The 21,731-nt window shown below is 46.7% G+C and overlaps 3 protein-coding genes and 1 non-coding gene across 7 annotated transcripts in view; 2 read left to right on the top strand and 2 right to left on the bottom strand.

Moving 5' to 3' along the window:
• Positions 1-294, bottom strand: part of LRSAM1 (leucine rich repeat and sterile alpha motif containing 1) — a 39,361-nt gene extending 39,067 nt beyond the window's left edge. For 2 of the 3 annotated variants that reach the window (XM_025888421.2, XM_025888419.2), the window contains exon 1: positions 164-294. The gene's annotated coding sequence lies outside the window, so the exon portion shown is untranslated. The remainder of the gene's footprint in view (positions 1-163) is intronic. The other variant, XM_025888420.2, reaches the window with a different exon arrangement.
• RPL12 (ribosomal protein L12) lies at positions 279-3,997 on the top strand. Its single transcript, XM_025888549.2, has 7 exons — positions 279-430; positions 986-1,059; positions 2,098-2,196; positions 2,558-2,639; positions 3,219-3,305; positions 3,670-3,782; positions 3,945-3,997. The coding sequence occupies exons 1-7, from the start codon at positions 394-396 to the stop codon at positions 3,948-3,950; spliced, it is 498 nt and encodes a 165-aa protein (XP_025744334.2). The 5' UTR covers positions 279-393; the 3' UTR covers positions 3,951-3,997.
• On the bottom strand, positions 2,922-18,477 carry ZNF79 (zinc finger protein 79). Of its 2 annotated transcripts, XM_025888422.2 has the most exons (5): positions 18,083-18,477; positions 14,288-14,376; positions 12,067-12,199; positions 11,448-11,546; positions 2,922-6,909 (listed from the first exon to the last, which is right to left on the bottom strand). In XM_025888422.2, the coding sequence occupies exons 1-5, from the start codon at positions 18,096-18,098 to the stop codon at positions 5,738-5,740; spliced, it is 1,509 nt and encodes a 502-aa protein (XP_025744207.1). In that variant the 5' UTR covers positions 18,099-18,477; the 3' UTR covers positions 2,922-5,737. The 2 variants fall into 2 exon arrangements, with proteins under 2 accessions (XP_025744207.1, XP_073761828.1); XM_073905727.1 differs by lacking the exon at positions 12,067-12,199 and having other exon boundaries at positions 18,083-18,476.
• LOC112836812 (small nucleolar RNA SNORA65) lies at positions 3,003-3,131 on the top strand. The gene has a single exon (XR_003211579.1). It is a non-coding gene; the product is annotated as a small nucleolar RNA SNORA65 (small nucleolar RNA).
• Positions 18,478-21,731: the final 3,254 nt, after the last annotated feature.

Here is a 21,731-nt window from a genome sequence, read left to right on the forward strand (position 1 = left end):
GGGGAGGGGCGGGGCTTTGCGACTGGGCTACAGGGACCAAAGGGTGACCCTCACGATAACGAAGAATAGAGAACAGCGGGGCCCTGGGGCAGCCTCTCTTGTTTGCCCCACCTCAGGCGAACCTCCCCGAACCCCCCCTTCCGAAGCCCCAGTTACAACTCACCGCGGAGCAGGCGTCAGCCTCAGGCACCTGCCCACAAGTACCATGGCGGCAAGGGCGTCGCTGGGAGGCTGGGCGGAGCCGACGGTTCTCGCGAGAATCGCCCTTTCCTGCCTATATCCGGCGGAGTCAGAGGGCTTTCCGGTCTTTTGGCTTTCGGCTCGGGGAGGCAAAGGTGCAACTTTCTTCGGTCGTCCCGAATCTGGGTTCATCCGACACCAGCCGCCTCCGCCATGCCGCCTAAGTTCGACCCCAACGAGATCAAAGTCGGTGCGTGCTTTAGATATGGCTGGGGCTGCGAGATGGAGCATCCCTCCTCCCCGCAGCCCGTCGGGCCTCCGGCCCAGCCGCCGTTGCCTTTCCCAGGCCGGGCTTTTTTAAGTTGCTGCCTGCTAGAGGCCTTTGCAGTGCAGCAGTCAGGGCGCTGTGAGGTCCTGGCCGAGTCTGACTCATTCTGGGCCTCAGCTTCCCCACGTGTAAATGGGGAGGGAGGACCGCACGCCTTAGGGTAAGGTTTGTGGCCGGGCGCGTCCCCCCCTCCACTGGGTTGGCCGGCGGCTGGGCTGTCTCTACGCCGGCCCGGTGCAGGCCTCGGTAGCCGTAGCTGAGCCGAAGGCCGCTGTCCCACGTGGCGCTTTGAGCGGTCCACGTCATGGGGGAGGTGGCTCGCCCGCTGCGGTTGGGTGGCTTTCTTCGCTCGCAGCTGAGGCTGTTGGTGCTGTTCCGAGAATTGACAAGTGGTGTGGTCAGCCCCAGAAGGATTCGGAGAGAGGGCTGTGCCGCCGGGCTCCCTCTACAGGGACACTGATACTTTCTTTCTCCCAGTGTACCTGAGGTGCACCGGTGGCGAAGTCGGTGCCACGTCTGCCCTGGCCCCGAAGATAGGCCCGCTGGGTCTGGTAAGTCATCCTCGTGGAGGAGGGTGGTTTCTTAGCTTGCATTGGCTTGTGCAAACAAGACTGGATCTGAGGTGCCTTCCACGTTGACGGATTGGCAACCCCTGCTGCACCTCCGAGCCTCTGAACTGGAAGTGCTCCCATAACAAGGTCTTATACGAGATTGGAACGTGCCACTTTGAAGCTGTGACTTTCACTCTCCAGGGTCAAGATCTTAACTGCGGTCTTCAGCGTACCTGAGGTGTGGGCCAGAGGTCTTGCGTGAAGGTTTGGAAGAGTAGCTTAGTGACACTGGGCAGCCTGCTTAGCCTGTTTTCTAGTCAGGGTAATGGGCGTATCACTGATGGGGTTAAATATCGGTAGAGAGGATTAATGGGATGTGGGTTTAAAATCCTGGTGAACTTAACATAGAAGCTTGTATAACTTACTCATTAATATGACCAGCTTCACTGATGACCCCCTCCCTATTTACCCACTTCTCCATTTTGTGCTTTTACTGAGCTTGCATTTCTCTAAATAGTATTAGGCCTTTATTTCTTGGACATTGGTCTCCTGAACCAAACATTGTTCCCACGTGGTCTTGCTTAACCAGTGTGTTAACACTTTTCCTTGGCTCTCCATTTAGTTGGCACCCGCTGAACATCTTTCCTGTTTAGGCTAGTGGTCGTTAGGAAGTCTTAAGTAGTAAATGCCCAGATCCCATCCTTGCGGAAACCTGGTGTCTTTAGAACTCTCCAGGTGATTTGAATGTAACCAGTGTTGGAAATTCCTACGTTACCGCATGGGTCCTTATGGGAGGGTAGGTAGGTAAGGGACTTTGCCATCTTAAGACCCTGGGCCTACATCCCCCAACTTCACCTCTAGCCCCATCTCCCCGATGTGTGCAACTGTGATAGCCATGCCTTGATTTGGGAGGTGCAGTTATGTGCTTCAGACAGTGCTCTGTGTGCTGGCCAGGGTGTTAGCCAAGTGAGAGGGATGGGTTTGCAGACTGTACGTCAACTTAGAGCACAGTGTGATGATACACCTTTCTTTCTCTAGTCTCCAAAAAAGGTTGGTGATGACATCGCCAAGGCAACCGGTGATTGGAAGGGTCTAAGGATTACGGTGAAACTGACCATTCAGAACAGACAGGCCCAGGTACTTGGTTTGAGGGGGAGGGCAGAAGTAGCAGCCCTCTGGGATTCTTGGGGGTAAGGTTTTTGCCACCTGCCACCAGTGGTGAGCTGCTGAGGACAAGTTTAAATGTGGGGAAGGCTTTTTTTGAGATCATGGATCAAGAAAGCAAAGATGTGGGCCTAATACTAACTCTTGTCACCTGTGTGACATTGGGCAACTCACTGTGTCTCTTAGGCTAGGACCTGTTTCGATTGTGAAAATAACTCGAGAATGTACAGCAAGCCCAGTCTGGCCCATGTGTTTTGAGAGCCAGGTTGCAGTATTGATGGTCTTCTTTAGAGGGTGGAATGGGGCTTATTCACATGGAGAATCTCTTCTGCAGATTGAAGTGGTACCTTCTGCCTCTGCCCTGATTATCAAAGCCCTCAAGGAACCACCAAGAGACAGAAAGAAGCAGAAAAACAGTGAGTGGCCTTTTCCCTGGTAATTTGAGAGTGGTGTCATCTCCCCAGTGTGATAACTTAGCATGTTTTCCCTTTAATGAAACCTAGGGGGAGGTGTAGAGGGATTTGATAAGCTGTTAGCCAGGCACCACCAGGAAGTGTCATGTGGCTCCCCAGTCCCTAACGTGAGGCTGGCCCTAATCAGTGCTTGCTGAGGGAAGCAGCAGTAGGGTGAAATGATAATGATAACCAGTTAGCAGACCACTTCTGAGCTGGATGATGGTCTGAACAGCTTAACCCCAGTAACCAAGACTTGTCTTTTTTCATGTTTAAAATAGTCTCATTTGTGTAAGATTCGCAAAGACTTGTTTTTTGCCCCAGCCACCCGCCACTGCACCCGATCAGTTTCTGTTGGCTGGTGCAATCCAGTGGTGAGCTGATAGCAAACCCCAGCTTAGGAAACAGGGTTGTTCTTCATGTGGATGACTCTGTGCCGAAAGCATGGGAACAGCCTGGAAATGAAGACGAGGGAGTGCATGATGTGGTCTGCTCTGGCCTTGGGTTGTGACCAAGCTTAAACGCTGTTTTTCTTTTCTGCAGTTAAGCACAGTGGAAATATCACTTTTGATGAGATTGTCAATATTGCCCGACAGATGCGACACCGATCTTTAGCGAGAGAACTCTCTGGTAAGTGGACAACATGGAACTGCCTTGTTATATGGGGTGTATTCACTGTGTGCTAGCATTTCCCAGTTTGAAGGGACGTTACTGTAAGATCCACAATTTGGGTGGCAGAATGGCTTGGTATCGGTGAATATCGGGGGCTGGATGTGTTTAAGTCTGCATATCAAGGGACCGGTGGAGATTTTGTATTAAGAGCTTACGTAACTAAATGGAGTTCTGAATCTTGGATTAGAGGAGCAGGAATGTCATTCCATAAAACAGGATTAATTCCTCCTTGCCTGCTGTGAAACTCTCAAGTATTTCCCCATGGGTATCTGAGGATCGTGAGGGACTGAAGCTCCTCTGATGCTACTTTTCTTAATTCTAGGAACCATTAAAGAGATCCTGGGGACTGCCCAGTCTGTGGGCTGCAATGTAGATGGCCGCCACCCTCATGACATCATAGATGACATCAACAGTGGTGCGCTGGAATGCCCGGCTGTAAGTGACTTCTGTTTCACTTGCCTGAAGCAGGGTGAGAGCTGGAGGAAGGCTAATGTATTCATGGAGATAGGCTGGAACAGTTCTAGAAATGGTCAGTAGTGGGTTTGGACTATAAGATTTTTTTGTCCTACTGACATACTGCTTTTTTCTTTCCCACAGAGTTAACTACAAAGGAAAATGTTTCAATAAAGGATCATTTGACAACCAGTGGACCTTTTGATGTGGCCTCTTCCTTGGGGGAGCTAGCTCCTTTGTGGTCAGATGGTGGGCCAGGGTGGCAGAAGCTGTGAAGTAGCTATTTGGGTAGCAAGTTCCTTCTGGGTGACAGATTGATGCCCTGTATGGGACTAGCTCAGAGAAGACACCCTAGAAAGGAAGTTCTTGGCCTTCTGTAGGCTGCATATACGTGGAACTCTTCGTAAGAATAAAATTCTTTGCCAAAAAGAAAACTCGTACCTCAGCATGATTCATCATGGCAAGGAACCTATCCCAGACCAGTTTCAATCTTGAGTTGGGTTAAGGGCCCATAGCCCTTAATGCAAGCAAGCCCTCACTATCAGTTCCAGTGTACAGCCAGGCTTCAGGGGCACTGATGTGAAAAAAGGGAACCTGACCTGTCTTGAGTCCCTGAGGGCCATTTTCTAATGGCATGTTTTTGTCTTTCCGAGTCTTGCTCTTTTTCATTAGTTATGTTCCTTTTGACTCGAGCTCATGACTCCTACTTTTAAGTGTGTGGTAAATAGAAGGATGAACCAAAATACCTGGGTACTGGGGTGAGCTACACCTGAGTAGCTTAGAGGGGCTTCTGGGTACCAGCCTAAAGGGAAGGGCTTAGGAGTAATTTACCCAAGAACTTAATGTTCTTAGCATTAATTGTATTGTCTTAAACTTGTCAATAGGCCTTTAAAGTAGGTGGGTTTTAATTTTCTCCCCTCACCCATAAGCAGGGTTGGAGAACTGTAGTGGGAAGGATTACCTGAGAATTCAGATCAATGAGGGAAGGATAAGCCTTCCAGGACCTCTGCCAAGTGACCAGGAAACCAGAGCTAGAGGCCTTGGGTGATGATAGCGGAATATGACTCAAGTCAAATGGCTACCTAAACCCTAAACCCAAACCACATGGGTTTATTTCGGAGATGAAGTCATGCAGGCTGGGTATGAGGATGGCATATCAAAAGGCAAGACCCAGGACGCGGCAAGGGAGAAAGGGGGCCAATAATGAAAATCTTGCTGTAAAGGAAACTTCTCCAGGAAGGGAAATGAAGGCCCCACTGGCCCATGAGCCAGGGAAAGATGGTAGGTCTCAGGTTGTCCTAGTGGCTCCACAGAGGGGTATACCATGCTGAGGCATTTCACTGGCTTCCTCTAGATAACCCTCAGCCTGTTCTTACCTTCTGGGTGTTTTCTTTACAGCAGCAGCAAACACTTGAAGATCTCAAGTAGAGATTGGGCCTGGCAATGTCTAGATTTTCCTATATAGAGCTTTAAAGAGTGGGTATCCCTCCCCCACCCCTGATGAGATTACAACATGAAGAACCTTTCCTCAACTTGAGTTACTCCCCTATTATGGAGAAACTGTTCATTCCTGTCCAGTGTTGGTTCTTTTAATAGCCCTCATTCAAGAACCATCCCTGAAATACCTGGCCTTTAAGAAAGAATGAAGTTCTTCACTCATTGGTCACTTACTCCTAATGGTTTCCAAAATGCAGTTTGGCTCACTAAATGGAGGTAAATCTCCAGTATGATTTGAGTTGGGTTCTTGATGCTTGAAGAGTTGAGTAAGAAGAGCGCTCCTGAGACTTTCCACCTGCAACATGTAAAATCGGGGCTATTTATTAAAGGTGCTTTTGGTGTGGCTCTGAGCTACAGACTAAAACTCCCGACGTCTCCAGATGTTTTCAAACTACCTGCATTTCCTGCCAGGTCCCCACCCACTTTGGTCCTATCTCTGGTTACTCTCCAGCATGGAGTCTCTGGTGTCTGATGAAAGCGGAGCTACACCGGAAGGCCTTCCCACACTCCCTACATTCATAGGGCTTCACGCCAGTGTGAATCCTCTGATGCTGACTAAGGGACGAGCTCTGGTTAAACGCCTTCCCACACTCATTGCACTCATAGGGCTTTTCTCCTGTGTGAATTATATGATGTCGAATAAGGGCTGAGCTCTCACTGAAAAATTTCCCACATTCATTACATTTATATGGCTTCTCCCCAGTGTGGGTCTTCTGGTGGATTATGAGATTTGTACTTTGGCTGAAGGCCTTCCCACACTCGCTGCACTTGTAGGGTTTCTCCCCCGTGTGAGTCCTCTGATGGTTTGTGAGGTTTGCGCTCTGGCTGAAGGCCTTTCCACATGCAGCACACTTATAGGGTTTCTCCCCGGTGTGGATTCTCTGATGCTGAATAAAGGCGGCACAGTAACTGAAGGCCTTCGCACACTCGCTGCACTTGTACGGCTTCTCCCCCGTGTGGGTCCTCTGGTGGTTTGTGAGATTCGCACTGTGCCGGAAGGCCTTCCCACAGTCGCTGCATTCATAGGGCTTCTCCCCGGTGTGAATCCTCTGGTGCTGAGCAAGAGCTGAGCAGTCACTGAAGGCTTTCTCACACTCGCTACATTTGTAGGGCTTTTCTCCGGTGTGAGTTCGCTGGTGCTTTGTGAGGTTTGCGTTCTGGCTGAAGGCTCTTCCACACTCGCTGCATTTGTAGGGTTTCTCTCCGGTGTGAATCCTCTGGTGCTGAATAAGAGACGAGCTCTGGCTGAAAGCCTTCGCACACTCACTGCACTCGTAGGGCTTCTCCCCGGTGTGAGTCTTCTGGTGCTGAGAAAGCGAAGAACAGTAACTGAAGCCTTTGCCACACTCGCCACATGTATAGGGTCTTGCTCTGTGGGGCTTCATAATAGGGGAATCCTTCCTGAAGCTCTGTGGGTGTGTTTCCCATTTCCGGGGTCTCACTTCTGTAGGAAGTCCCTGCTGTGGAGAAAGGACTGGCCTCAGGTTGAAGCTCTTCCCCAGTTCAGTGTTCCCGTGAGCAGACTCCCCAGGGGGCAGCTCTATACTTGTGTCTTGGAATGGATCTTCAGAAATGTCATGCTCGGGTGGTGATTCAGACATAATCTTCCAGTCTGAAAAACATTTAGAAAAGCATTTTTCCCCCCTTCGGTGGAAGAAAAGGTACTACTGAAATACAAAACGCTGATGGAAGTTTGGCCGAGCTCCCATGCAGGCAGGTCTGATGCTCCACGCCTTTCACCAGAACAGCTGCCTCACATTTCTGTTCTCAACTGTAAATATTGACCAAGATGGCTCTTCAGAGACATCAGCACACCTTACTCCCTTTCCTAAACTGCCAAGGGATACAGAAGTTTACCCTAATCTCCCTCAGATGCAATGCTCCCGTATTTCTGACCCTTTCCTCTGCTTTGGCAACTACTGGACAGTCTCCACTTGTCTTCTTAGTCTCACAATTCTTGGTGTGGTTTGGGCAATCTGTTTACCAGGTTTAAATAATTCACTTTACAAAGCTGATGATCAGTGCCAGCAAGATGAATTCTTTCACCTACCAAATCAGCTAGATTTCAAAATTCTACAATGTCGCTAGGGGTGCAGCATCATGCGATCTTACACACTGGTGTGACCACCTTTCTGGAGAGCAATCTGGTTGCATGTGTCAAGAGTCTAAAATGCTGGCATGAGAACCGCAGCTGTAAGAATCTGTCCTAAGGAACGAACGAGAAATTACACAAAGCTGTGTTGACAAAAGCGCTCACAGCATTACTTGCCAAAGAAAGGCAAACACCTAAATAAATGTTTAATAAAGGAATGTCCATAGTATAGCCAACAGAGGAACCCCTATAGAGGCCATGTCTGAAATGGGTACACTATTGTTCCTTCTGCAGAAAAGTATTTGCTGAGGAAACACTGCCAAGATACACAGTGTGAGTGTAAGCAGTGTTGTCTTTGGGTTGTGGCATCGGGTAATTTTTATTTTCTTCAATGCTTATCTGTATTTTTTAATGTTCTCCAATGTCAGTATTATAAAAAAGATAAAAACCTTTCAGAGAACATGCAGTGATAAAAAGAAACCTACCGTTACATGAAAAAAGGAGCATGTAAACTTACACTGTTATTTCTACTTTAGAAAAATGTACAAGCTCTGGTCTGAGCCTCCCCATTAGGGGGCACCTGGCTGGCTCAATCGCTAGAGATTGTGACTCTTGATCTTGGGGTCATGAGTTTGAGCCTCAAGTGGGGGTTGGTAGAGATTACTTAAAAAAAAAAAAAAACCTTAGAAAACAAAAATATATCACTGCATTTGTTATATGAAGAAGATGGAAGGGACCTCTGTGTGGTGGGATGATAGGGGAACTTGATTTTTTTTATCCTGTTCCAAATCTAAAATTAACCTATTTTACTAGATAAAAAGTCATTTTAAATAGAATAACATTGCTTTTATAATCGGAAAATAGGTACTTTTTAAAAGAAGAGTTAATGATTCTTAACCCTTTCTGGGATCTCCCTCATTTTAAGAGAAAACTTTATAACGTGAGTACTGTATACTACTGGGAAACTGTGAAGCGTAAGGCCCCATGCACCTCTGTCTCCGACACTGGGGCTTGAGAGTAAGGAGGTGGAGTTTCAGGGAGGGCTATGGAGTTTCTTTTCATGAGCGTCAATTTTCCTGAAGATTCGTTCGGTTTCTACTTATTTCTCAGAGGAGAGAATAGCAAGGTTAGTTCTGGGTGACCTTTATTTGTATTTCTATGTGGAATCTTGACACAGATAGCTTGGGTTTAAATCTTGACTCCACCTCTTACTAGCTATGTGATTGTGGGCAAATCTATTTCTTGGATGCATTATCTATAAATGTAGCTCTCTCACAGAATTACTGTGAGGATTAAATGAGTTAAAACACATAAGGAACCCTGAGGGACAGTTAAATGTCATATGAGTGCTTGTTATCATCTTAGGCTTTTTCCTTATAAACCTTCTGAAATGGTTTCCCTGCAGAGAGCATGTGCGTACTAATGCCCAGTCTACCATGAGCACAGCAGTCCCGGGGCATCTTCTCCATGTAATTCAGTAGTTGATCATATGTGACTTTGACAGCTCTGAAAACTTGACCATCTATCAGAAAGGATGGAAAGAAGAGGAAAAGTGCCAAGAAAAGCCGCAGGAGGGGAAAGGAACAATTCAGGAAACTGCATGATGCTCATGCATCATCCTATCTCCGCCCACCTTACCTCTCCACCTGGCTCCTGTAGGAGACTAAGGACGTCCACACCAAATGTGCCCCAAACCGAACAACTGGTTTTCCCTTTCCAGCCTGTGTCTTCATCCGTCTTCTTGTTCATGGTTCTGCTCAGGCCAGGGTCGTCCTTAATGCCCCTACAACCCCCTCACAACCAATTCACTGGCAAGTCCTATTGGCTTTCACACCTAAAATGTCCTGAATCCTTCCTACCAGCCACCATCCTCTCTCCCTGGAATGTCTGCAACAGACTCCTAACTGATCTCCCTGTTCCTACTCCTGAACCCTGGAAGTCTTATTCTCCATATGCAATTTTTAAACACAAATCAAGTATGGTCCCCTTCCTGCTCAAAAGCCTCCAGGGCTTATCTTACTATGTGAATAAAACCTGAATGCCTTACCACGGCCTCCAAAGCCCCGAATGATCTGTTCCCTGACTACTACTCTCCCCCGGCTTACTGAGTCCTTGGGTCTTCCGATCCTAATACAAGTCAAGCTCATCCCCACCTCAGAGCTTCAACACATGCCATATCCCAGAGTGTTGCTCTCCCGGACACTCACATGGCTGGCTTATTCTCTTCCTTCAGACCTCAGCCCTGACGTCACCTCCTCCAAGCGGTGTTTCCTAGTCACCTGACTTACAACAGCTCCCAACTGCCATCTGTATTCCCATTCTCACCTTCATTACTCCCCATCGCTATTCCCTTATCCTGCTTTCCTTCAGAGTATGCCTCACTATCTGACATTATATCAGTAATTTTGTTTATTCATTTTATTTATGTTCCTCACATCACAGGATATAAGCAGGGGCTATGTCTCGTTCTCTGTTTTACCTTCAGTAGCTAAAGCATTCCAGGCATTTACCAAATGTGCTTAATGAGTATTTGCTGACTGAGTAACAAATTCAATGTGAAAAAGGCAAACTGACCAGCTGGGCCTGGGAAAATGCTAACATCCACAACAGAAGTTCCTAAAGCAAGCAGTGAGGTGAAGGTACTTTAAAGACCTGGGTCTGCCATCGTGGCGGGGGTAGGATGGGGTACCGGAGGGCTCTGAAAGCAGCCCAGAACGGCCGAGCAATGCCCAGGTTGCTGTGAATCTCAGAGCAGAGGTGCAACACCACGGAAGCAGGGTATTAGTTACTCCAATAGCCAGACTTGAAACTTTTCTCAAACTACTTCACGATCATACAGCTAATATAGCACTCCATAGTTGGTAACTTTTTTTCATGTATATTAGTTTGTAAAATCAGATTTGATAACACCCCTTCCCAAGTTGTTTCTAATAACGTGCTGACTTGACCTTTTTAGGATCTTGAAACTCTCTGAGGCTGTGATGAAACCTTTTTCCAGAAAAACTCAGCCATTGCCCTAGCCACATAACCCCACATTCAGTTTCTGAAATTCTACACAGGGCACCGCCTGGGATACAAGGCCCCGCATGGCGGGCATGGTGCCGGGCAGCAGAGGGACCACCGAGGCTCCTGTAAAGGAAGGATTTCAGCAAGCTTGAGTGGTTCCTGGGTAACAACAGGGCTGAGGTAATGTGTGACAGGGTGTTTAGAAAGTAGACAGTAAGATGGGAAGCAGGAGTTGATGGTGCAGAAAATCTGCCAGAGACTTTGTTTTTACTGCCTTGCAACAACAATAATCAGAAAGGAAGATATAAAGCATTAGGCTACACTTTCAAACAAACTGTAAGCTTTGTCACCTTAAAATTCATTTGTACTTCTGAGGCTTTAACTTTTAAAATATCAGAAGTGGCTGAAACCTCAGGGAGAAGCTCGTGAGGCCCGTCCAGAGGTCACACATCCACAGGGGCTGAAGCATGAAGGTGGGGGTGGGGTGGGCAGCCTTGGATGAGGAGCAAGAGAGAAACACAGCAACTACGGCTTCCCTTTTGTTTTCTTCCTGAGGTCCTCCGTATAAGCCCTTTAGGCAATTCTAGCAGGGTCACACAGAGGGAGAGAACGCATCCAATTAAGGGCCAGAGAGGGGAGTAGCAGTAGGTATCACAGCTGGAGGTATGGGTAAAGGTGGGCACCTGAGAGCCTAAGTGAGGTGAACCCCAAGCACAGAATGTGCTAGGCCAGCAAAGATGACTATTCATTCCCCCCGAGGCCAGCAATACCACCTCTGGTCCCAAATATCTCCCAGCCCAGGGGAACTCTGCCAGGAAGAGGTGTGGAATAGTGGGCTTTGCAATCAGACAGACCTTGCTTCGAAGGCCTGCCACACCACTTTCTAGCCGTGAGGCTCTGAACCAGCAAGTCAGCCTCTTTCAGCTTTAATTTCCTCATCTGTACAATGGGGGTTATAATATCTACCTCACGGGGTTATCAAATGCACTAATGTGTATTTCAAAAGGGCTTTTGCTCTCAAGACTCACTGGCTTCAGTGCCTGCTCACTTACCAGGACAGGTACTCCTTAGGCCTCCTCCCTCCAGCATCCATGGGCCTTCTTCCCTTTGTTCCAACTGGGAGTTCATGCTGGGCTGGGAAACTGGAAGTCCTGTTCAAGGGGAAAAACGGGCTTTAGAGATTTAGATTAAGTATAAACAGCCACCCAGAACTCAGGGAAGTGGAAACACTTAGGTTTCAGTTAGGAAACAGTTAGGTCATTTATTTCATTCATTCAACAAATATTTATTGAGCACATAACTGAGTCCCAGGCACTGGGGGATGCAGCAGTAAATAAGACAGATGAGGTACCAAGGAGGGGTCAAGTCAAGTCAGGGAATTAAGCCCCCAAAGCAAGTTATTTAGAACAATAGGAACTTACTGAATATGGAGGAACTGGCCTGAAGGTCACCCTACCCCTCCTGGGAAATAAGAAAACAGGGAGCTGCAGTCTCAGGGGGAGCAAATGAAACTGCCTATTTCTCAAGCCGGAATGCAGAGACCTTTCACTAGGGAACCAGGAGGAATAAACACTATCCGATGTGTCAGAGCAACTCGGGATCCCTCAACACTGGAAAGTGCCACAGATATTCAGAACTGAGTAGAGTCTACATTTCAAATGGCTTCCTTACCCAGCAGGACCAGATTCCTGGCATTTTCTGGTATCCCCTCCTTGAACCTTGGAGTCCCCCTCGGAGCAGGGATCAAGTGCCTCCACCCATCCTGGGTAAAAGCTACAGTCACATTGCTGAAGGGCATGGACCCCTGAAATGACAAGCACATTCCTTCTTGCCCACCGGTCTCAGGATATGAGGCAGCTCTAGGCAGCTCAAGAAAAGCATTTATTGATCACTTTCTATGTGCCTAACACTATACTGGATGCTGACGCACAGAAATAAATCAAATACAGTCTCTTTGCGTGTTTACAACTCTGACAGACTTTATATATAAATGGAGAGAATACATAAACAGCTATATCCATATATAAAAGAAGGAAATGGGCAGAAACGAACAGGTGCTCCAGAACTAAAATAGCCAGTGTAGACAAAACAAAATTAGGATGTATAAATTTATGCAATGAAAAATCAGAAAGAAATGTGAACGCTCAATTTTTCAGAGTGTTTATTAAATGTTCCCATGAACTTGGATATCACACAGTACAAAAGGAGAGCCAGACGTGTATGTGACTGCCTGTAGTAACATGTCAGAGAGACAGGCTGACCAGCTGCCAGGATAACAGAGAAGGAATCCTGCATGGAGGACGGAGGAAGACCACAGAGAGGAGGTGACTGCTGAGCTGGCCTTGAAGGAGAAAGGCTGTCAAGGGAGAAAGGGAAGGTTATCCAAGGCAGAGGATACTCCATGAGCAAAGGCATGGAGGTGAGAAAGGCCTCATGTCTGTTTTCAGTGCAAGTGATGGTACCTCCACCTATCTCGTGGGCGACACCAGAAACCTGGGTGTTATCTTCCCCTTTCCTGCAGCTCATCACAAATTACTGCATCTTCACCTTCCTTCACACTATCACTAGATTTCACACATTTCTTTCCATGGCCCTGTCACTGCCTTATTTGAAGCCAGCATAATTTTCCAAATTATGACCTCTAATTTACTTGGTCTTCCGATCCATCCCTCATACTAAGAAATGCTGTACAACGGGACAAAGAGGGTCTTTTTTTTTTTTTTAACCATGAAATATTTAAAACATTTGGGTCATTTTATAACAGTCAAGAGAGTAAAATCCACCATAAAGATTTAAGCGTCATGAACTATGTAACGAACCACGTAACTAATAAAGAAAACACTGTAGGAAGTACAAGAAGAAATTTAAAATATTACAGCTGTGAGGTGTTAAAATAACTCAGTCATTAGCAGGGTTAATACAAAATAAACAACAAAATAAAGGTATGGAAGAACTGAGCAATTTAATTACTAAGGTTGAGCTAAGAGAGCCATCGAACCCTGTGTTCTGCAATTACACTACATCTGGCTGTTCTGGGTTGACAAAAGACACTCTGTCCCCATGGAGCACAGACCAGCTGAATGGGCAGACAGAGAAACCAAAGTGACAATTTGGGAATATCTAAGAAAATAAGACCCACAGCCAAACATTTTCAACATAAACAAGAAAGGAAGAATATAAATGAGAAATTCAACTCAAGAGGTTAAAAGATCAAATTTTAAAATAAATCTGACAAAAGTGAAAGCAAAAAACTAAGAAAAAAATCTATTACTAAGAGAACCAATGAAAAAAATCCAAGAGCAGACTTTCTAAGAAGAAAAAGAAACAGGTCAATACCTAGTCTAGTCAGGAAAAAAGGGGAGAAGACAGTTCCTATCCTAGTAGAAGGACTATGCAAAAGAATACGCTAGAAATGATTCTGTAGCACACTCTTAATGGGAGGGAGAAACATTAATCACATTCTGTAAAGTGGAAATAAAAAGAAGATTAAAAGCAGGACAAACCCATTTTGGGAAAGTAGAAAAGGAAGACTATGGGGGCACCTGGCTGGCTCAGCCAGGGAAGCGTGTGATTCTTGATCTCAAGGTTGTGAGTTCAAGCCCCACACTGGGTGTAGAGATGACTTAAAAATAAAATCTTAAAAAAAAAAACAAAAACGAAAAAGAAAAAGAAAAGAAAAGGAAGAGGACTGAAAAGACACAAATGAAAATGTTAAAAGTGTTTCCTCTCTGTGGTTAATAAGGGTGAGTTTTTGGGTATGTTTTCTGTGTTTTTCAGGTTTTCTACAGTAAACACGAAGTCCTCTTATAATTAAAAAACAGGAACAAAAAAAACCCTTTAATATTAAAAAAAAAAAAAAGAGGCTGCCTCTCAGAGTACATTTCCAACTTACGTGGGCCCCAACTGTGAGGAGACCAGCTGCCATTCTTTCATCTCCTGTGCTTTTGTCTCGGGGAAGGGCAGTGTCTGCAGAAGGCAGCTCTGGAAGGAAAGAAACCAATGAGGCTTAGAAGTTACAGCTCACCAACCTAGAGTGTCACATTCGCACTGTGAAGAAGGGGGTTCCCAGGACATGGCAGGTTGCAGGGGACTCGGGCCGAATCTGCAGACCGATTTCTCCATTCCCCTTCCTACGTCAGAAGTACCATCAGTTCACTCAGACGCAGGGAGTCATTAGAGTAACGGACTCTCAAGGAGCATAGGTCCCCCACCTACCAGCAGTGTGCAAATCATACAACCTCTCTAGGTCGCATTCCTCTCATCTGTAAATGGGGATGATAATCTCTTGTAAAGTTGCTGGGAAGATGAAAGAAAAACGCAAAGTAGCTGGCACAACGCCTCGCATGTAAGCACACAGCTTACAAACATTATCTACTGCTGAGTTTGTTGGGAGCAAGTAGCTCTGCAGATTTAAGATATGTGCCAACTCAAGAAAGATAATGACCAAGGAGGATTCATCGAAGGAAGGCAAGATTAGTTCATCATATGAAAATCAATCTGCATAATATACCAATGTAATAAAAAGGAGAAGACTCCACGTGGATCATTTCAATAAACACCAAAAAGACCATTCTGTAAAATCTGTCACCCTTTCCTGATACATTCAATAAACTGGGACGAGAAGAGAACATCCTCAACCTGATAAAAAACAACTATGGAAAACCCAGGTTTACATCATACTTAATAGTGGAAGACTGATACTTTCCCCGAAGATCAGGAACAAGACAAGGCTATCTGCTCTCACTTCTGTTAAGTATTATACTGGAGGTTCTAGCCAGGGAAATTAGGAAGCTGGGGGCGGGGAAGTCATTCAGATTGGAAAGGAAGAAGTACAATTATCAATATTTGTAGATATGATTTTGTATATGGAAAATCCTAAGGAGGGGCACCTGGCTGGCTCAGTTGGTAGAGCATGTGATTCTTGATCTCAGGGTCATGAGTTCCAGCCTCACATTGGGTGTGGAGTCTACTTAAAAAATACAATAAAATAGGGGCGCCTGGGTGGCTCAGTTGGTTAAGCGACTGCCTTTGGCTCAGGTCATGATCCTGGAGTCCCGGGATCGAGTCCCGTATCGGGCTCCCTGCTCAGCGGGGAGTCTGCTTCTCCCTCTGACCCTCTTCCCTCTTGTACTCTCTGTCTCTCATTCTCTCTCTCTCAAAGAAATAAAATCTTAAAAAATACAATAAAATAAAATAACCCTGCTATAAAAAAATAAATAAATAAAAAGAAGAAGAAAAGAAAATCCTAAGGAATCCACAAAAAAAAAAAAGCCCTATCACAGCTAAGTCCAGCAAAGTTGCAAGATACAAGACGGATATATAATAAAAAGACAACCCAATTAAAATTGGGCAAAGGATTTGAATAGACATTTCTCCAACCATATTTCTATACAGTAGCAATGAGCAATCCAAAAGTGAAATTAAAAAAAAAATTCCATTTGCAAGAGCATTAGAAGAATAAAACACTTAGAAATAAATTTAACAAAGGAAATGCAAGACATGTACACCGAAAGCTACCAAACATTGTTGAAATTACAGAAGATATAAATAAATGGAAAGACATCTCATGGATTCATGGACTGGAAGATAAAGTTGGGATGGCAATGCTCACCAAATTATCTACAGAATCAATGTAATCCCGAACAAAATCCCAGCGGACTTTTTAATGGAAACTGATTAAGCTGATACTAAAATTCATCTAGAAATGCAAGTGACCCAGAAGAGCCAAACAAACTGGAAAAAGAAGTGGAAGAATTCACATTCACACTATCAAAACCTTGTACATGGGGTGCCTGGGTGGCTCAGTCGGTTAGGTGTCTGCCTTTGGCTCAGGTCGTGATCCCAGGGTCCTGGGACTGAGCCCCGCATCAGGCTCCCTGTTCAGTGGGCAGCCTGCTTCTCCCTCTCCCTCTGCCCCTCTCCCTGCTTGTGCACACTCTCTCTTGCAAATAAATAAAATCTTAAAAAAAAAAAAGGAAAACAACAAATGTTGATGAGGATGTGGAAAAACTAGAACCCTCCTACATTGCTACTGGGGTTGTGAAATGGTGTGGTCACTGAGGAAAACAGTGTGACAGACCCTCAGAAAGTTAAACAGAGGTACCATATGACCCAGCAGTTCTTCTCCTAGGTACACAAATAAGAGAAATGAAAACACATCCACACAAAAACTTGTGCACACACGTTCACAGCAGCATTATTCACAATAGCCAATACTGGAGGCCACCCAAATGTCCACAACTAAGGAACAAAATGTGGTATATTCATACAACGAAATATTATTCAGCCACAAAAAGGAATGAAGTACATTCATTCATGTTACAACACAGATGAAATTTGAAACATTATTCTAAGTGAAATAAGCCAGACACATATATTCTGTGATTCTGTTTTTATGAAATGTCCAGAATAGGCAAATCCGTAAGAACAGAAAGTAGAAATCCATAGACGAGGGGAAGAGGAAATGAGGAGTGATGATGGTTAATGGGTATGGGCTTTTTTTTTTTTTAAAGAGAGAGCACATATGTGTGCGGGTGGGGGTGGCGGTGGGGGTGGGAGGAGGGGCAGAGGGAGCGGGAAGGAGAGAAGGAGAGAAGGAGAGAGCCGACAGTCGGCTCCAGGCCTCACTCCCAGTTTGATCTGATGAAATGGGTATGGGCTTCATTTGGGGGTGATGAAAACGTTCTGGAATTAAATAGTGGTTGATGGTTGCACAACTTTGTGACTATACTCAAAGCCACTTTATTGTAGACTTTAAAAATGAATGTTATAGCATGTGAGTTATATCTCAATAAAAAATAACAGAAGAGGTGGTACAGCCCTCAGAAAAAGTACTACTAGGTCTGAATATTGGTCTTAGCACAGACCTCATGTTACTAAGTTGTCTCTAACTCCACTGTCCCTTCATGTCCTCTTTGGTAGTACCAGGAGGATGATAACCATCCTGCTTGCTGTTCCCAGGTCTCTGGGGGAAGACAACATAAAATGCTGGATGTGAAATTGGGACTTGAAGAGTTACAGACCAATAAAGGGACCCCTTGATCTAGGGGAGGACGGCACAGATCTCGGTGGTTAAGATTACATACACGTTTGTTCTGTTCAAGATGCTTTCAAAAACGTTATTTTATTTGATGCTTACAGTTCGTAGAGGTAAGCGAGGTAGTTAACGTTATTTTACCCTTTCCTCCACGAAGAAACACGGGTTAAAAGACCTAAACCGGTACCCCACAGCTTAAACAGGAATCCTAGCCTGATTCCAATGCCCCAATATCCTCTTCGACTTCACAGTCCAACTGCGTTGAACCGGCCCTCAGTCTCACGTGGAGCCAAAGGCTCCTGTTCCGAGAAGCCCTGGCTGCTTCAAGAACGGCTGGCACATCAGAAACAACAGGAGACCCTGGATCGTCCCATTTTTCCTTCCCAGGGCCCATTTCTCTCGACTCACAAATGCCATCGGTGCATCAAGCAGATCGGGGTAAGAAGTAGGAAACTCAAGAGGTTATTCAGGCCTGAGCTTCTCGAACTTTCTGGACCCTAGAATTCTTCACTCAAAAAAGGATTATCCCCAACCACTTGTGGAAAGGATAGCCGCAGAGTTCTGGTCCCCGTCACACAGCTCTATCCGTGGGCAGGCTGGAACAAGACGCCGGATCTCCTGCAAACCCCTCCCTCTACCACTCCTTCTCACCTCCTTCCTCCGGCATTTGGGTCCCACCTCGTGCCACCACCTCCCAGCAGTTCTCTGAGCCCCAGCCGCGCTCTGCAGGCCTGCTCTGACTGCTCCCGGCTTGGACTCTTCTCTCCGGCCTCTCCCCTCAGAGGCCGGGTCTGAGCCTGCGATGCTGGGCCCTGGGAGCTCGGGTCGGGCCCGTCCAGCCAGGTCTCTGCAGTCTGCCCAGAGGCAGCCAGGCCTCGCGGCTCAGGAGTCCGTGGAGCAACCACCAGCCCGGTCTCAAGCAGAACGCCGCATGGAAAAACCCCCTGCCGGCTACTCCAGAACGCTACAGGCTGCCAGCTCGAGTTGAGAAACCGCCGCCGCGGACACTACCAAACACCAGGCCCAGCTCCCGCGCCAGCCAAAGAGGACGCGCTCCAATAGCACCACTTCCGGTCATGCGTACAGATCTCCCCGCCCCACCGGACTCCATTTCCCAGAAGTCTCCGAGCTCAGCTCCTGGCCAAAACCTGTTTCTCTGTGCCAGGTTTGTGGCCTATACACGCTTGTGGACCGTACTTCACAGAGAGGCTCCGCCTGTTCTTGCTCCCGGAATCTCTTATTTATCATGCTTTGTCCACATGCCATTCAGGTCCACCGGAATCCCACCGCGGGGGCCTCTGAGGCGGAAAGCAACTTGGTCGCGAAGGATCCTGGGAGCTGCGGTTCTAGCGCAGGCGCAGACCTACGCTGGCATTGGGGGCTTCCATTCTGCTTAATTCTCCTCCGTGCTTCGGCGTTCCGGGATACTGGGTCGCGGGGGTCCTCTCGTAACGCGACCTTCAGCTCAGGGCCTAACTCTAACCACCTTCAGGGTCCTCCAGCCTTTCAAAAGTTTGGGAAGAGGAAAGGAAAGGAGGGAGGGCCCCTCAGTGTGAGCAAGGGAGCCACGGGTTGGTGCCCTGGAACTCTCAGAATATAAAAACCTATCAGCGGGAGGGAACTTCTTCAGTAATTTCAGGGGTAGAAGCCCTGAATTGTGTTAATAGTGTTCCATAAGCACTGTTGCGGGAGGAGATTCGTAAGTATTCTACCCCTTGGAGGCTTCCGTGCTGTGCCAGAGGGTATTACAATGGGCTTCCTTAGAGCACTGATGACATTTTCCCCTCTTGCCTGTTGAAAATTATTCACTACTCCGGCAATTTTCTGATCACTAACTCAGTTTTGAGGCATTTTGACGTTAAGAAGATGGGAATGCGTTACCTGGGAAGCAGAAAAGAGTTTGGGGGTCCTAAGGCCTCATTTCATTTTGTACTGTCTGTCCCTTTCAGCCGCAGCTGGTAGCGTTGCCAGTAGAATTATCTTAAGTTCGTGGGTCTTCTGTGAATCTTGTTGGGATTCACTCCATTAGACAAGCCCACCCACAGATCTCTTTGAGATAAGATCTTCTCTACCTTGGGCTGCTGCAATTTCGGGCTTACAACTTTGGAGGCCAGACGTCTGAGATGGATCTCCTTGGGCTAAAATCAAGGTGTGGGGAGGGCTATGTTTCTTCTGGAGGCTCTAGGGGAGGATCGCTTTCCTTGCCTTTTCCAGCTTGCACAGGCTGCCTGCCTTCCTTGGCTCCTAACCCCCTACGGTTGGTGCTGTTCTGCCCGTGGCCACAAGGCGCAGCAGACGCTAACCCCATAACGGCCAGTCGGCAGTAGCGGTATTCCTTCCTCTTGGGATCCCAACCAGGGCCACTGGGAGGTAGCAGAGTGCTTCACTCCTCAACAGGTGCAATTCCGCCTATGGCCACTGGGTGGCGTTAAGGCATTCATGGCCTCAAGAATGCAGAAGCCAGGATTCTCCTGGAAGTTCTGGGGGCAGGGATTGGACGTGGAGTGGGTGTGGGGTGCGGTGCAGATTTTTACCTTGGGGTAAAGCACAGCTTCTGCTGCTGTACCTGTCCTTTGGGGATGTTCTATCTGCCCTCCATGGTCCTGTGCCGGGCTTCTGGGGCAGTCAGCTGGGGCTGGCTCTGGTCCCTGAAGCATCTTGTGCTCTGATGAGGAGTCCCCAAGGAAGTCTTAGGGAACCTCTGAAGAGCGTGTCTGTGTGTGTGTGTGTGTGTGTGTGTGTGTGTGTGTGTGTGTGCAGTCATCAGTAGCTGTAAATGGATGCTGGTAGCAGAGATGGTATGAGTAGGAGTTGCTGAGAAATCAGGGTAGGAAATAGAATATGAAGAGAAAAATGTGTAAAGATTTAACATATCCCTTTGAGGCACCCCTTGAGCATCACACCTTGCATGCAGCTCCCAACCTTCACCACGGCCTCACCACCACCACCAGCTAACATCATTGAGTACTTATTCTGTGTCATCCTTAGTTCTAGGTGCTTTACATACTTCTCTCCTTTCATCCTCACAACAGCCCCATGAGGGAGATAGCGTCATTATGCCCATTCTGCAGATGAATGAACTGAGGCTGAGAGAAGTTAAATGACTTGTCCAGGTCACGCAGGCAGTGAGTAGTATAACCAGAATTTGAACTAAGCCCACTGCCTCTGAACCACTACACTGCACAGGCTCCTGGACCCTGGGTTATGGAGGAAAGAGGCCAAGGTAGAGTTGAAGCCACAGTGGCATTTTCCTTGCCCACAAGTTTAACTGTCTCCACTTCCAACATCACCGTCACCTCCATGTCTGTCTCCCTCATGTCCATCTCTGTTTTCTGTTTCCATCTCTTTCACCATCATCTTTCCAATCTTCATCATCTCTCTCATCTCTCCTCTGTTCCATCTCTCTCATCTTCCTCTCTAATTCTAGATGTCGTGGCAGAATTATCAATAAGCAGAAAACCAAGAACAATCTGAATATGGAACAATGTGAGGTTGATTTAAGTTCTGACATATTTATACAACAAAATCCTCTTAATTTGTTGAATTTAACAAATATTTAAGCACCTGCTCTTTACCAGACACTATGACTCCCATGGCAAACAAATCGTTCAAAGAATGTAGAGAGCTTCCATTTCAAGCTGGTGGACTGAACTTACACATTGCCCCTCTCTCTTCCTCTAGTTCCCACTGAAACGACAGTGAAGATATGTAAAGGAAACAAAAACCATAACAGAACTGAGAAGAGGTGCAGAGCTAGGGGGCATATACCAGCCACTGTAATTAAAACCCCCTAGTTCTTCATTCCTAAATATGGACAACCAAAGCTCCCCAGATCCTTGAGATAAACCAGCAGCATAGAAGAGAAGGACCAAGACAACCTGATTCCAGAGGAAATCAGAGCCTAGGGGACAACTTTCAAAAAATTAAAATGTGCAAATGGTTTTATTCATAATACTGAATACCAAGCGTTGTTGAGGATGGGGAGCGACTGGAACTCTTGTGCGCTGCCGATGGGAAAGCAAAATGGTACGACCATTTCGGAAAACCATTTGGCAGATTCTTAGGGTGTAGTTACACATAAACTTACCACAGGACCCAGTAGTGGAACGGTATGCCATTGTTACAACAGCTTTAGTGATGACAGCCCCAAATTGGAACTCGCCCAAATGTCCAATGGAACACTACTCAACAGCTAAAAGAGATGAACCGCTGGTGCACGCAGCACAGATGCATCTTAAAAGCACTCTGCTACGGGGCGCCTGGGTGGGTTAGCCGGTTAGGCATCTGCCTTCAGCTCAGG

Source organism: Callorhinus ursinus, unplaced genomic scaffold, assembly GCF_003265705.2.
Source record: "Callorhinus ursinus isolate GAN/ISIS: 27379988/994484 unplaced genomic scaffold, GSC_fseal_2.0 scaffold24, whole genome shotgun sequence".
Lineage (NCBI taxonomy): Eukaryota > Metazoa > Chordata > Mammalia > Carnivora > Otariidae > Callorhinus > Callorhinus ursinus.